The following is a 16034-nucleotide window of genomic DNA, read 5'->3' on the forward strand; positions in this document are numbered from 1 at the left end:
ATCTATCATATCCCTGAGGTCCATTTCGAGTTTTTCAATTTTTTTCCCCATTCTTTCTTTTATGCTTTCATTTTCCATTCTGTCATCTTCCAGGTCACTGATTCGTTGTTCAACTTCCTCTAGTCTTGTACTATGAGTGTCCAGAATCTTTTTAATTTGGTCAACAGTTTCTTTAATTTCCATAAGATCATCCATTTTTTTATTTAGTCTTGCAATGTCTTCTTTATGCTCTTCTAGGGTCTTCTTGATTTCCTTCATATCCCGTACTATGGTCTCATTGTTCATCTTTAGTTCTTTGAGTAGCTGCTCTAGGTGCTGTGTCTCTTCTGGTCTTTTGATTTGGGTGCTTGGGCTTGGGTTATCCATATCGTCTGGTTTTTTCATATGCTTTATAATTTTCTGTTGTTTTTGGCCTCGTGGCATTTGCTGAACTTGATAGGGTTCTTTTAGGGTTTGTAGACCAGTTGAAGTCCTTATCTCTAATTTATCAGATCTACAGCTTCGTGGAGTACACTTTCTCTAACTAACCAGCAGGTGGCGTCCACGAGCCACCTGTTCTCCACAAGCCAGATCTCCCCTGCTTAGCCTTTTTGGTGAGTGGGGGAGTGAGTCTTGTGGGGCCCAATTGGTGTACCAAGCTTGCGTGTGTAGTTGGTGTTGCCTGCCCTGTATGTGGGGCGTGTTTCTGGGCAGTCGGGGAGGGGGGGTGGCCCTAACAATCAAATCTCCCTGATGATCTTAGAGTTTTAAAGCTGCTGCAATAGTCTAATCCTTCAGTTCAGTCCTGCCACAGTTTGTCTCTGCCACTGACCCACAAGTCTTTGGTATTGGTGTATGGCTCCTGAGACTTGCAAGTGGGCCCCTCTTCCAGGCCGTGCACCCCGGGTCCTCTGTTGAGGGATGACTGTGCTATGTCACAGGTGAGTGCCGTCCCCCCAGGGCAGTTCTGGGCTGCTGGGCTGTGTTGGGAGGCTCCCAGTCTGCTCAAATGATGGCTGAATGGGGCTCTGTTAATTCACACTGCTCCCCCTTCCCAGCTCTGGGACATTCAGCTGAGGTTGCAGGGAAGGCTAATGTCCACGCCCAGTTTTGTGGTGTGTGCCTGTTATTTGAAGCACTTCTGTCACACTGGGTTGTCTGGGGCAGCTCTGGGCTATGGGGCTGGCGATGGGCAGGAGTGTTTCCTGTCCACCAGGATGGTGGCTGTGAGCGGACACCCCCCTTTTCTTGGGAAGTTGTGTTGTTTAGTGAATTTTCTCAGCCACTGGATTATTGCCTTTTGTCTCAGAGCTCTCTTAGTTCTGCTCTTGACTTGACGTGCCCCAAATTGCAATTCTTTGAAGCTTTCTGTATTGAGCTTCTTAGAGTAATTGTTTTAGAAAAAGCAAAAAGGATTTAAAAAACAAAACAAAACAAAAAAAAAAACGGCCCTCCTCAGAGATCTAATGGGTTATTGAAATGCTAATAGACAAAGCAACCAGGGCCATTAAGGAAAGGTGCACAGGGCAGAGAGATCAGCTTTGCTTCGGGATTTGCATATGCGCCTCAAGGCCTGATCTCCGCCCTTCCCCTTTCTGTGTTCACCAGAACTCCAAAAATCCTCTGCTTTTATTTTGGAGTTTTTCGTGTTGTTTTTTTTCTATGCCTGTCTCCTCTCTGCTGGGCTGGCTGCTCTCAGAGTCTCTGGTGTCTGGTCTCAGTCTATCTATGGTTGGAGTTTGAATCAGTAGAATGAGTTTCCGATAAGAGCAGCCACTGCAATTCTCCCTTCTCCTTCCCGGAGCTGACAGCCCCTCCTCCCCCGGGACTGAGCCTGGCAGGGAGGGGCGCGGGTCCCCTGGCCGCAAAAACTTACAGATTTCGCTGATCTCAGCAGTTCCACGTTTTCATGAGTGTTGTATGAAGTATGCCCAAAGACAGATTGCTCTGTGGTGTCCAGTCCACGCAGTTCCTGGCTTTTTACCTACTTTCCTGGAGGAGTAACTAAAACATACAGCTCACCAGTCTGCCATCTTGCCCCGCCGTGTGAATGATCTTTAAAGCCATAAGACTGGATGAGATCACAAGGGAGGGAGTACAGATAGAGATGGGAGGAGACCAAGGACAGTCCTAGGGTACTCTAACATCAAGAAGTCAGGGAGACAGGGGTGTAAGTCTCCTTAGCAACACAGGATATGACTCCTGGGGATGAATCTGGACCCTGCATTGTGGGATTGAGAACATCTTCTTGACCAAAAGGGGGAGAAAAAATGAAATGAAATAAAGCTTCAGTGGCTGAGAGATTTCAAATGGAGTCGAGAGGTCACTCTGATGGGCATTCTTATGCACTATATAGATAACACCTCTTAGATTTTAATGTATTGGAATAGCTAGAAGTAAATACCTGAAACTATCAAACTCCAACTCAGTAGTCTGGACTCCTGAAGACAACTGTATAACAATGCAGATTACAAGGGGTGACACGGTACAATTGTGACAACCTTGTGGCTCACTCTCCCTTTATCTAGTATGGATGGATGAGTAGAAAAATGGGGACAAAAACTAAATGAAAAATAGGGTGGGATGGGGGGAATGATTTGGGTGTTGTTTTTTACTTTTATTTTTTATTCTTATTCTGATTCTTTCTGATGTAAGGAAAATGTTCAAAAATAGATTGGGGTGATGAATGCACAACTATATGATGGTACTGTGAACAGTTGATTGTACACCATGGATGACTGTATGGTATGTGAATATATTTCAATAAAACTGAATTTAATTAAAAAAAAAAAGAAGTCAAGGAGAAGACAAGAAACTTGCAAAAGTGACTGAGAAAGAGGGACTAGTGAGGTAGGAGGAAAACTAAGAGAGGTGAGTATCTTGGAAGTAAAGTGAATAAATTGCATCAAAGAGGAGGGAGTAATGAACTACCCACACACTGGATTTTGAATTGGTAAATTTATCTGTAATAAGGCACCATGTAATATTTCTAATAGCAAAACAATGGAAAGAGTCAGGTACTGAATTAGGCAAAGGTTAGGTTCTAGTACATTCACTTGGACTATTACGTAGCCATTAAAAATGGTCATTAAAAAAATACCATGCAGTCACTAAATAATTTAACTTGTACAGTCAGTTTATTCAAACAATGTAATTACATGGAACTTTGAATAAGAAGTGAGATCCGATAGCTTTGTACAGATTAGTGTGAAATCCCGATACCTCCCAAAGTAATTTGGACAGAGAATAAAAATGTATTTGTAGGCCCCCCCTAAGGAACAGGGGGAAAATGTGGAAATATTAAACTTCCCCACCTGGGGAATTACTGATATTCTCATAAGCATTGAGGACTACCAACTTAGTAGGCTGAGCACTTGATCTTGGGGCTTGCCCTTATGAAGCTCGTTATTACAAAGGATGTAATACTTATAATTGTGCCTAAAAGTCTCCCCAAGAGAACCTCTTTTATTGCTCGGATGCAGCCTCTCTCTAAGCCCACTTGACAGGTAAATTCACTGCCTCCCCCTCGCCCTACGTGGGACATGACTCCCAGGAGTGTAAATCTCCCTGGGAATGCAGGACATGACTCCCGAGGATGAGCCTGGACTCACCGTGGGATTGCGAAAACCTTCTCAACCAAAGGGGGAAGCAAAATGAAACAAAATAAAGTTTCAGTGGCTGAAAGACTTGAAATGGAGTCGAGAGAGGTCACTCTGGAGGGTATTCTTATGCGCTATAAGGATATCCAATGCATGGAAAGATGAATAGAAAAATGGGGACAAAAATTAAATGAAAAATAGGGTGGGATGGGGGAAGATGGAATACTTTGGGTATTCTTTTATACTCTTATTTTTATTCTTATTTTTATCTTTTCTTTGGAGCAATGAAAATGTTTAGAAGTTGACTGTGGTGATGAATGCACAACTATACGATGTTACTGTGAGCAACCGACTGCACTGTGGATGCCTGTATGGTATGTGAATGTATCTCAAAAAACTGAATTTTAAAAAACAAACAAACAAATGAATAGGGAGGACTCTGGGAAGATGGCGTAGTGGGTGAGGCGGAGTGGGCTTCTCCATAAACGAAACTAGAGAGGGGCTGGAGGATGCTCGGGACCGCAATTTCAGGGTGTGAGCAGCCATAGAGGGACTCCTGTGGTGTGTGGTGGGGAAGTGGATGGAGAGGTGAAGAGACAGCACCTCGAGGGATGGGGTGATTATGTTCAGCCGGGACACCACCTGGGGGTGGTAGTGGTGAGATGGCCTTTAGGCAAGGGAGTGAGCAGTGACTCCCCAATCCTGTGCACCCAGCTTAACAATTAGCTGGGAAGATAATCATCCACAACTACAGGCCTGGGAGCTCCTGTGAGGGTTCCCGGGAGGCAGTGAACAAGTATTGACCACATTTACTCTCCTCCCATGGAAGTCCAGGGGGTGCATGGCAAAGAAGCAGGGACAGGAAGCACCAGGAGCCCTGACCACAGACCAGAGGCTCGTGGGTGCGTGGCAGGTAGGGGGCAGGGCACATCTGAGGTGGAGGATGCCCTTGAGTGGATAACCTGCTGACTTGCACAGGGCCAGCCCACCCACCCCCAGGGCAGGCAGTTCCCAGTGCACATGGAGAACTGGTGAACTGACTGGATTCCCACCCGGTTTGGACCCCAACCACCACATGGGAGAAGTTGGGGGAAGGCTGGCTTGAGAGTAGGAGGCAGCACAGGAGCACCACCTGCTGGTAGGGCAGGGAAAGTGCACTCCAGCAAGCTGTAGCTCTGCCAAATTATATATAAATGCTCAATAATCCTGCATATCCCAAAATAATCTTACCAAGATAAGCAAATGTCCCAAAGCCAACAGAAAATCATAAAGTACCTGAAGAATAAGAAGATATGGACAAGTCAGACCAACAAATTAAAAAGCCAGAAGAGAGACAAAATTTGGAGCAATTAATTAAAAAAGTACACACAAATCTCCAAAACAACTTCAACAATATGGCTAAAGACATAAAGGACATCAAGAAGACTCTAGAAGAGCACAAACAAGAATTTGAAAGAGTACATTAAAAAACAGCAGATCTAATGGAAATAAAAGATACTGCTGAGCAAATTAAAAATATACTAGAGACACAACAGCAGATTTGAAGAGGCAGAAAAAAGATGAGAGAACTAGAGGACAAGGCAATTGATCGCAAACACACAAAAGAACAAATGGTGAAAAAACTGAAAAATGTGAAATGGATTTCAGGGAAATGATGGAAAACATGATGCCACAAATATAAGAATCACTAGTGTCACCAAAGGAGAAGAGGAGAGTAAAGGGCTAGGAAGAGTGTTTCAAGACATAGTTGGGGAAAACTTCCCAAACCTTCTACACAACATAAATATGCAAATCAAAGACGCCCAATGAACTCCAAATAGAATACATCCAAATAAACCCACTCTGAGACATAAACTGATCAAACTGGCAAATGCCAAAGAGGAGAAAGTTCTGAAAGCAGCAAGAGAGAAGCAATTCACCACATACACGGGAAACAACATAAGACAAAGTACTGACTACTTAGTGGGCACCATGGAAGTGAGAAGGCAATGGTATGACATATTTAAAATTCTGAAAGAGAAAAATTGCCAGCCAAGAATTCTTTATCCAGCAAAGCTCTCCTTCAAAATTGAGGAAGACAAACGAATGCTGAGAGCATTTGTCAACAAGAGACCTGCCATGCAAGAAATACCAAAGGGAGCTCTACTGGCTGAGAACAAAAAAAAGGAGTGAGAAGTCTGGAGAAGGGCACAGAATTGAAGAGTATTAGTAAGGGTAACTTAAAGGAAAAAAAGAAAGGGGAAAAAAAAATAGATCTGACAACTAAACACCAAAGGATAAGACAGCTGGTTCAAAGAAGGTAAATGGATTAAACTCTCTAATTAAAAGATACAGACTGGTAAAATGGATTAAAAAGTATGACCCATCAATATGCTGTTTACAAGAGATTTATCTTAGGCCCTGTGACACAAAGAGACAAAGCGAAAGCTTGGAAAAAATATTCTATGCAAGCTGCAACCAAAAGAAAGCAGGGGTAATTATACTAATATCAGACAAAATAGGCTTTAAATTCAAAGATGTAATAAGAGACAAAGAAGGACACTGTATATTAATAAAAGGGACAATTCAACAAGAAGAAATAATCATAAATGTATATCCATCCAGTCAAGGAGCTCCAAAGTACATGAGACAAATGTTGACTAACCAACAACAGTAGGAGACTTCAATACATCGCTCTCTTCTGTAGATAGAACAACCAGACAGAGGACAAATAAGGAAACTGAGATCCTAAACGATATGATAAATGAATTAGACTTAAGACATATATAGATCGTTACATCCCAAAGTACCAGGATATACATTCCTCTCTAGCACTCATGGAACATTCTCTAGAATAGATCATAAGCCAGGGCACAAAACAAGTCTTAATAAATTTAAAAACACTAAACTTATTCAAAGCACATTCTCTGACCATAATGGAATGCAACTAGAACCAACAACCACCAAAGGACCAGATATTTCACAAATATATGGAAGTTAAAAAAAACACTCCTAAACAACTAGTGGATCAAAGAACAAATTGCAAGAGAAATAGGTAAATATCTAGAGACAAATGAAAATGAGAACACAACATACCAAAACCTATGGGATACAGCGAAGGCAGTGCTGAGAGGGAAATTCATAGCTCTAAATGCCTACATCAAAAAGCAAGAAAGAGCTAAAACCAAAGACTTAACTGAACAACTGAAGAGGCTAGAGAATGATCAGCAAACTAACCCTAAAGCAAGTAGAAGAAAAGAAATAACAAAGATCAAAGCAGAAATGAATGAGTTGGAGAACAAAAAAATAGAGAGAATAAATAATACCAAAAGTTGGTTCTTTGAGATCAGCTAGATTGACAGACCCTTAGCTAGACTGACAAAGCTAACAAGAGAGAAGACCCAAATAAACAGAATCAGAAATGAAAATGGGGTAGTTACTATAGATCCCAAAGAAATAAAAAAAAAACATAAGAGGATACAATGAACAAATGTACGCCAACAAGTTAGACTATTTAGAGGAAATGGACAATTTCCTGGAAACACATGAACAACCTAGACTGACCCAACAATCCAATCACAAGCAAAGAGATCCAATCAGTCACCAAAAATCTACCTACAAATAAAAGCCCAGGGCCAGGTGACTTAACAGGAATTTTATCAAACTTTCCAAAAAGAATTGACACCATTCCTGATCAAACTTTCAAAAACCTGAAGAAAAAGGAACACTACCTAACTCATTTTACAAAGCTAGTATCACTCTGATACGAAAACCAGATAAAGATACTACAAAAAAGGAAAACTATCGGCCAATCTCCCTAATGAATATAAATGAAAAAATCCTAAACAAAACACTTGCAAATCAAATCCAAAGGCACATTAAAAGAATTATACACCATGACCAAGTGGGGGTCATCCCACACATGCATGGGAGGTTCAACATAAGAAAATCAATCAATGTAATACAACACATTAACAATTCAAAACGGAAAAATAAAACGATCATTTTGATAGATGATGAAAAGCATTTGACAAAACTCAGCATCCCTTTTTGATAAAAACACATCAAAAGGAAGGAATTGAGGGAACCTTCCTCCATATGCTAAAGGACAAATACAAAAAACCCACAGACAGCATAGTACTCAATAGTGGAAACTGAAAGCTTTCCCTCTAAGATCAGGAACAGGATGGATGAGGATGCCTGCTATTATTCAACATTGTGCTGGAAGTTCTAGCCAGAGCAATTCACCAAGACAAAGAAATAAAAGGAATCCAAATTGGAAAGGAAGAAGTAAAACTGTCATTTTTTGCAGATATGATCTGATATTTAGAAAATCCTGAGAAATCATAAGTCAGTAATGTACTTATACACTAGCAATGACCTAACTGAAGAGGCAATAATAAACAAAAAATTCCATTCACAATAGCAACTAAAAAAATCAAGTACCTAGGTATAAATTTAACCAAGATGGAAAAGACCTCTACACAGAAAATTACAAACTGGTTACTAAAAGAAATCAAAGGGTACCCAAATGGTGGAAAGATATAACGTGCTCATGAATTGAAGATTAAACATCATTAAGATGTCAATTCTACCCAAACTGAACTACAGATTCAACACAATTCCAATCAAAATTCCAACCACCTACTTTGCAGGCTTGGAAAAGCTAATTATCAAATTTATTTGGAAGGGAAAGGGGCCTCAAATTGCCAAAAACATTCTAAGAAAGAAGAATGAAGTGGGAGGACTTACACATCCTGACTTTGAAGCTTACTATAAAGCCACAGTGGTCAAAACAGTAGGGTATTGGCACAAAGATAGGCATATTGATCAATGGAATCGAATTGAGAGTTCGGAATAGACCCCCAGATCTATGGCCTACTAATTTTTTATAAGGCCCCCAAATCCACTGAACTGGGACATAACAGTCTTTTCAACAAAAGGGGCTGGCAGAACTGGATATCTATATCCAAAAGAACGAAAGAGGACCCCTATTTTACACCCTGTACAAAAATTAACTCGAAGTAGATCAAAGGCCTCAGTATAAGAGACAGCACAATAGAACTCTTAGAAGATAACATAGGAAAACGTCTTCAAGACCTGGTAATAGGAGGTAGCTTCTTAGACCTTACACCCAAAGCAGAAGCAACAAAAGAAAAAAATAGATAAATGGGAATGCCTCACAATCAAAGCTTCTGTGCTCAAAAGACTTCATCAAAAACGTGAAGAGACAGCCAACTTAATGGCAGAAAATAGTTGGAAACCATATATCTGATAAGAGACTGATATCCTGCATATATAAAGAAATCCTACAACTCAACAACAGTAGTACAAACAGCCCAATTATAAAATGGGCAAAAGATAGGAAAAGGCATTTTTCTAAAGAGGAAATACAAATGGCTAAAAAACACATGAAAAGATGTTCAATTTCACCAGCTATTAGGGAAATGCAAATCAAAACCATAATGAGATACCATCTCACATCAATAAGAATGGCTGCCATTAAACAAACAGGAAACAACAAGTACTGGAGAGGATGTGGAAAAATTGGAACTCTTACTCATTGCTGATGGGAATGCATAATGGTACACTCGCTGTGGAAGACAGTTTGGCGGTTTCTCAGAAACCTAGATATTGAATTTCCCTACGAGTCAGCAATTCCACTTCTTGGTATATACCCAGAAGACCTGAAAGCAGTGACACAAACAGACATTTGTACACAGATGTTCATAGTGGCATTGTTCACAATTGCCAAGAGATAGAAACAATCCCAGTGTCTTTCAACAGACGAGTTGATGAAGAAAATGTGGTATATACATAGGATGGAATACTATGCAGCAGTAAGAAGGAACAAGGTCCTGAAACATGGCAACATGGATGAGCCTTGAAGATATAATGCTGAGTGAAATAAATCAGACACAAAAGGAGTGAAATTTTATGTTACCACTCCTGAATTTCCTGAACAATGTAAAATCAATGTCTTATAATGTAGAATACTGGGGACCTAGAGATAGACAGAAGCTAATGAAGGGGGAATGATAACCTAATATGTTCAGATATGTTAATGAGGGTGAATTTAAAAGTCTGGAAATGGATAGGGGTGTTGCTTATTTGTTAATGGGATTATAAGTATCAGAGCCACATTGAAGGTGAACAGGATTGAAAGGGTTATTTAAAGGCATGTATCCCACAGATCAGTACTACAAATACAGATACGTGCTTGCTTGATATACTTCTATGGTATGATACTGGTACAGAGAGTCTGCAACAGAGTGGTGTATGGGAAAAATCTGCCTATTGTATATTAGGGACTATAATTAATAGGAATACCTCACTAGTACCACACAAATACTACGCACAAAAATAATTTAGGGTTGAAAAGAGCTATGGGGTGTTTGGGTCATGAGAATTGTTTAAAATGGAGTAACGATGAGTGTACAACTAAGTGATGATAATGTGAGATACTGATTGATTATCGTGGACAGAACATATGCTATGTGAAATTTGGAAACCCCTTCTTTATAAGTCAAGCCCTCGATCTTGAGGCTTGCTTTTGTTAAACTAATGATTGTAAAGGGGAGGCTAAACCCACCTGTAATTATGTCTAGGAGTCACTTCCAGAGAATCTCTTTTGTTGCTCAAATGCGGACTTTCTCTCTCTAAGCCCAACTTTGCAAATAAGTTCATCACCCTTCCCCTGACATGGGATAGGACCCATCAGGTGAGTGAGTCTCCCTGGAGACATGTGACACGGATTCTGGAAATGAGCCTGACCTTAGCATCAAGGGGTTGAGAATGCCTTTTTGATGAAAAGGGGGGAAAGAGAAGCAACAAAATAAGGTTTCGTTGGCTAAGAGATTTCAAACATATTGAAGAGGCTGTCCTGGAGGTTACTATGCAAGTTCCAGCTAAATATTCCAAATAGCCACGGTATGATAAGCCCAAGTCAACAGTAGTCCTGAAAACCTTAAAGAATACCTGGGTCCACTTTATACTTTATAAAAGTTTCACTCACTAAGTTTATTCTTCAGAAACTTAAATTCTTCAGAGAGCTCCTATGCCAGCCAAGTCCCCAAACCCAGAGGCAACAGCTTCTTCAAGAACATCAACCAGTTGCATCCCCTTTTCTAATAATGTTGATACCCCTTTTCAACAAGAACAGGTTAGGGTGGTCACTGCCTAGACGTGCCTGAAGATTGGGAAAGTGATTAAACTAGAGAAAGGGATAGGAACAGACAAGAAAGAATTTAACAAGGGAGTATGAATACTGTATCTCTACATAATTTTCTTTTTCTTAGTTGCTAGGGTAATAGAATAGCTGGAAGGAAAAAACTGAAATGGTGGAACTGTAACCTATAACATTCTTTGAAATTTGCTTTGTAGCTACTTGTTAAATTGTAATTTGAATGTTATCACCTTTTTGTATATGTTGTATTTCACAATAAGGAAATAATAAACTATGCTACTGTAACCCATAACATTCTTGGAAATTTCCTTTATAACTATTTGTTAAATCGTACTTTGAAAGTTATCAACTTTTTGCACGTTATATTTCACAATAAGAAAATAACTGAAGCTGTGGCACCATAATCCATAACATTCTTTGAAATTTGCTCTCTAAATACTTATTAAATTACACTGGAAAGTTATCACTTTTAAGTAAATATGTTATATTTCACAACAAGAAAATAACTGAAACTGTGGAACTGTAACCCATAACATTCTTTGAAATTTGCTCTCTAACTACTTATTAAATTGCACTCAGAAAGTTATCACTTCTATGTAAATGTTATAATTCACAATAAAAAAAATGAATAGGAAATGGGTATGCTGAACATCACATCATACCTGTACAAGTCTGCTTCTGGTTGCTGACATTCTATTACAGCCATGAGAGTGTCCAAATTGGCAACTGTTTGTAATACTGCTGTTTCTGGAACTGCCACATGTGTCTGGAAAAAAAGGACTGAATTGCACAATTTCACGATTCAAATGGGACCACAGATATCATCTATGCTAAGTCTCTTTTACATATGAAATCATGGCATACTGTAATTGAGAACATTCATTAGACAGCAGAGTAGAGAGAGAAGAATTTAAGTCATATAAGGAGAAAACAGAGCTTATGTAGTTACTTGTCTACAGAGGCCATTTGCACATACGGAAATTAAGTTTGTATGTATAGTTGCACTGCTCAAGGTTCAGTATAAGCATTTTATTATTTGTAAAAAGAAAAAATACGAATTTTCATCCTTGATTGTACTCTGAAAACAGAAAATTTAAATTTGTCCCATATAAACAAGATATAAGATTATATCTTTCGTAAAAAAACTTTCCAATTTTCTTTAACATGAATTGACTCAACTATGTGAGGTTGATACCTTTGAAATAAATATTATGACATTAGTGTTTTTTTTTTTAATTTCACAATTTTAAGTTTCAGTAATTTAAAAAATTTCTCCTTTATCAGGTCAAACTTCATTACTTTAAACAAAGGAAAACAATCACTATATCCCAAAGAAGTTTTGTTCACTGAGAACAACACTCAAACATATCCATAAACAAACCTTTAGGTTAGTTTCTCCATCCAAACTAGCAGTTGTAACATGACATGAACCATCAAGTCGATCTGAGGACAGAAGCACCAAATCTGCAGGGAAAATTTCATCTTTGGCTATTCGAACAATATCACCCACCTGTGAAGAATTTTGGAAAAACTGAATATACAGATTTTAAAAGGCAAGGACTTAACTTTTAATCAGTTCTAAACAAGCAACTTTTTACCACATTTAAATTTTAATGTAGGAAACAGACTTTAAAAAAAAATATGATCAGATTAGAATTATGTGCTATGATATCAAAGTATAATTGATTTCTATTATTTATCAGACACATACCCGAATATTTTTTGATCTAGTTTTCACAAGGCCACCACTTCGAACAACATAAACAGGAGCTCCATTTACTTCATTATCTGAGTTATGTCGCAACCAATCTTCATATCCCTGTAAACAGCCAAAGAATAAAAAGTACTCTTTTCAGTATAACTGAAGATACTTTTTCAAGTGAGGAAAAATAAATAAATAAATAAAAAATTCAGAACAACACTCACTGACCAGAATTATATCAGCCTATTTTGATGCATATACTCATAGGTATTCGAAATTAGTTCCTACTGGAAATATGCTATTCTCTTGTTTTTTTCCATGATAAACATGTTCCTGGTTTTCATTATACCTCTCTATCTATTCCTTCTCAATTTCTTTATGGGATGCTTCTTCAATGTGACCTTTGGGGTTGTTTTCTCACCCTTTACCATTTCTTCTATCTGTATGTCTTCAGATATCATAGATAGGCTGATAATTCTGTAATTTATATCTTCAGCCTGTCTCTCTCTTCTGGGCTCCTCTTATCCTTCTTAAGTAACAAAAAATATACTTTTTTCTAGAATCGTAAAATGTTTGTCAATTTTATTTCCTTGTCCATAAACCTTATAAAATGGAAATGTATCATATTTACAAGAGAAAATTCAAATAATTCTCTCAAAAGAGATCATTTCGTATACTCAGACCCTACCAAGATCTTTCGAGAAATGGCAACCATCTGGACATGACATTTCTATGAATTTCTTTCTTTCTTACTTGATGTGTTTCCAATAATCCTGTTTATACCTAGACTTTAATGTCCATTAAGATTTGGTTGAAGCTAGTTCCTCTAGGGTACTACTTTATGTAAAGATCACTTTCACCAAAGGAATTTGTAAAAAAGTTTGAAAATACTACACAATATTTATTCTCAAATGTTCATGCCAGAAGATTTTTTATTGTTAACATGCTTCATTCCCTAAAACATACCCCTTTAGAACTGTGTTTCCTTTAAATACCGCCAAACTCTACAAAAATGATCATAATAAATAATGTTTTGTATCTAAATCTGTACATGTACAACGCTCGCTTTTGGGTGTTCCTTAGGTATGTCAGGTAACAACATATTTTAACAATAGTAATCAATCCATGGGTCACCAGCTTCCTAAAATAGAGAGCAGCTGCCTCAGTTTAACTTTACCATGTGCCATATGAACAAGATTTTTTATTTCTCAGGGAAATTATTTTTCAATAAATGTTACTTTGGAGTGGAAATACTTAGCAACTTCTGAATAGCTTGGGGGTAAACAACAATAATAGAAAGCACTTCATACCTGCTTTATAGCAGTTACTGTTATCACAAAGAATAATGGAAGCCCGCTGGTAATTGGACTGGTAGGTGTATCAATCATAAGCTAGATAAAAAAAGTACAGAGTATTATATTTTTATATTGTATATGTCATACTATTAACATCTAAAATCTCATTATTATTGGGAATTCCATGAGTAATATGCAAAATGTATATTTTTGTCCACAGCAAAAAATAATAGAGAAATATTATGCAGTAGGCATAGTTTAGTCCACAATTTCACTTTGTTGGCTATTATATGGGTTTTATAAAATATTTAAATCTACTACATGCCTAAATGTATTGCTAGAGTGTACTCAATCACTCTGCTTTCTTAACACATAGGATATTTAAGGTTTTCTTCAATATTTCCCTAGGAGCAGAGCTATAGTTGCTCAGATCTCGATTCACATTTCTTCATACATCTAGATTAAATGCCGAAAAGTCCGTCACTAATTTTTACCCTGGGATACAAAATAGATTCTATACTAGTCAGAAAGATTTAGTAATGGGATAAGGGGAAAGGTTTTTTCCACCAGTTATTGTGGTATACCCAGCAGAACCAGAGAGGTATAACTAGGAAAATGATGCTGCAACCATAACCTTAATCATACAATTGAGGTTTCAATAAATTGCTAAAGAACTAAAGAAACATTTGCAATAATTATGTTTGTTGAGTTAGAACATGGTTCCATTACTCTGTATAAGCCAATAAATTTTTTTTCTATTCCACAGGCAAGCTAAATTCCTGATTTTAGCTAGCGATTTCACGGACGCATGCATGTTATATGGATAAGGTTAGTGTAAATTCCTCACTTCCCCAAGAACCAAGCTAATGTTCTATTGACAGAAAATCAGAAGTGCCTTCTCTGTTCATGAAGGAAAGCAATTCTTTAAGAGAGTAAATGTTTCTTAAAGTTTTAAAATGATTACTTGATTACTTGAAGAGTTTTTTCTTTTGAAATCCCAGGTTCTATTAAGAGAAAAGCTAAATACAATTTAACGTCACAGTGAAAGAGGCTATAGAACTCTTGATAATTGTTATCAGAAAAAAATACCATCTTTAAAAGAAAATGACCATCAGTTTTTGACTTATACTCAAGTTTCATAGGCTGTTCTCTTGAGACTTTGACATAAAAGTTATAAAAAAATTACAAATATTATATACAAAAATCATTGTAGCCAATGGTACAAATATTCCTGGCTCCATCCAGTCACACACACACACACATAGAACAATGAAAATTAAGAAACTGTCAAAACAGCTTATAATGGACACAGACTTAAGGAATAAAAAAATGGTCTCTTTGATAAAGAATCTATAAACATGCAGATTCGTAAAAATTAAAATAATTAAAAGCCAAAAGTAAATTTATTTTGTACAAAATGGTTCAAAAGACTGAAATGTGCCAAAACACGTATGCTGTATATCCAAAGCCAAAATACTTATATTCTGAGGCAGACCATATGAAAGGTCATGTTCTTGGCCTAGATAGATGGTTATCAGCACTACAGCAGACACAATTATAATGAAACAAAATATAATTAATCTCAAAATTAATAAGTTATTTTCTTAGAAATCTAGATGTGATTTAGATCATTGTATTCTGTGAAATATTAATCCCAAAATAACCAGAGAAAAAATGGTCCCATGGTCATATGATTTAGAACACAATGCATACTAAATTTCCCCTCCAGAGAGTCAAAATACGTATAAGTATATGAAATGCTCTAAAAAATCCTGAGTAAAGAAACCTGGGCATTTATCCCACAGACCATTGCAGAACACTCTTTTTATATTAATTTATTTTGGGAAATAATTTTCCTCTAAGACATTTTTAAAAGAAATCATGTTTACAAATTCTTAACAATCTGTTGAGTGATAAAACTTACCTGAACCAAAAATATAATAAGAAAATAAAAGTTTGCCACTCTTCTGAACTGTTCAAATAAATTTTTTGGAACAAAATTCCACACAGTATACTAAAAAAAAAAAAAAAGAGAGAGATATTGATAAATTAGTATTTCAAAATAATGCATTTTATACAGATATAACAATATAAAAGTAAAATCAGATTTACTAATAAGCTCTTAAGACAAATTTCATGTAACTCTTGATGCTATAAAAACTACTTCTGTAGTTTCTAAAGAACTTTTATTCTACCTTTCTTTTTATTTTCTTTTACCACTTATTTGCAATTATAGTATAACTTTTAAAATCTATTTTGCTCTTTAAGTGCTGATTTTTTAGAAGTTGGAGAAG

The 16034-nt window shown here is 37.3% G+C and overlaps 1 protein-coding gene across 4 annotated transcripts in view; it reads right to left on the minus strand.

Annotated features, from left to right (window-relative positions):
* The window catches only part of ATP11B (ATPase phospholipid transporting 11B (putative)), a 165966-nt gene that overhangs the window by 101694 nt on the left and 48238 nt on the right, over positions 1 to 16034 (minus strand). For 3 of the 4 annotated variants that reach the window (XM_037839789.1, XM_037839793.1, XM_037839796.1), the window contains exons 3-7: positions 15665 to 15754; positions 13756 to 13836; positions 12455 to 12562; positions 12125 to 12253; positions 11406 to 11509 (exon numbers count right to left, since the gene is read on the minus strand). In XM_037839789.1, the coding sequence (XP_037695717.1) occupies positions 11406 to 11509; positions 12125 to 12253; positions 12455 to 12562; positions 13756 to 13836; positions 15665 to 15754 (512 nt within the window). Of the gene's footprint in view, positions 1 to 11405; positions 11524 to 12124; positions 12254 to 12454; positions 12563 to 13755; positions 13837 to 15664; positions 15755 to 16034 lie in introns of those variants that run through there. The other variant, XM_037839800.1, reaches the window with a different exon arrangement.

The sequence above is a fragment of the Choloepus didactylus genome, chromosome 1 (assembly GCF_015220235.1).
Source record: "Choloepus didactylus isolate mChoDid1 chromosome 1, mChoDid1.pri, whole genome shotgun sequence".
NCBI classification, from domain to species: Eukaryota; Metazoa; Chordata; class Mammalia; order Pilosa; family Megalonychidae; genus Choloepus; species Choloepus didactylus.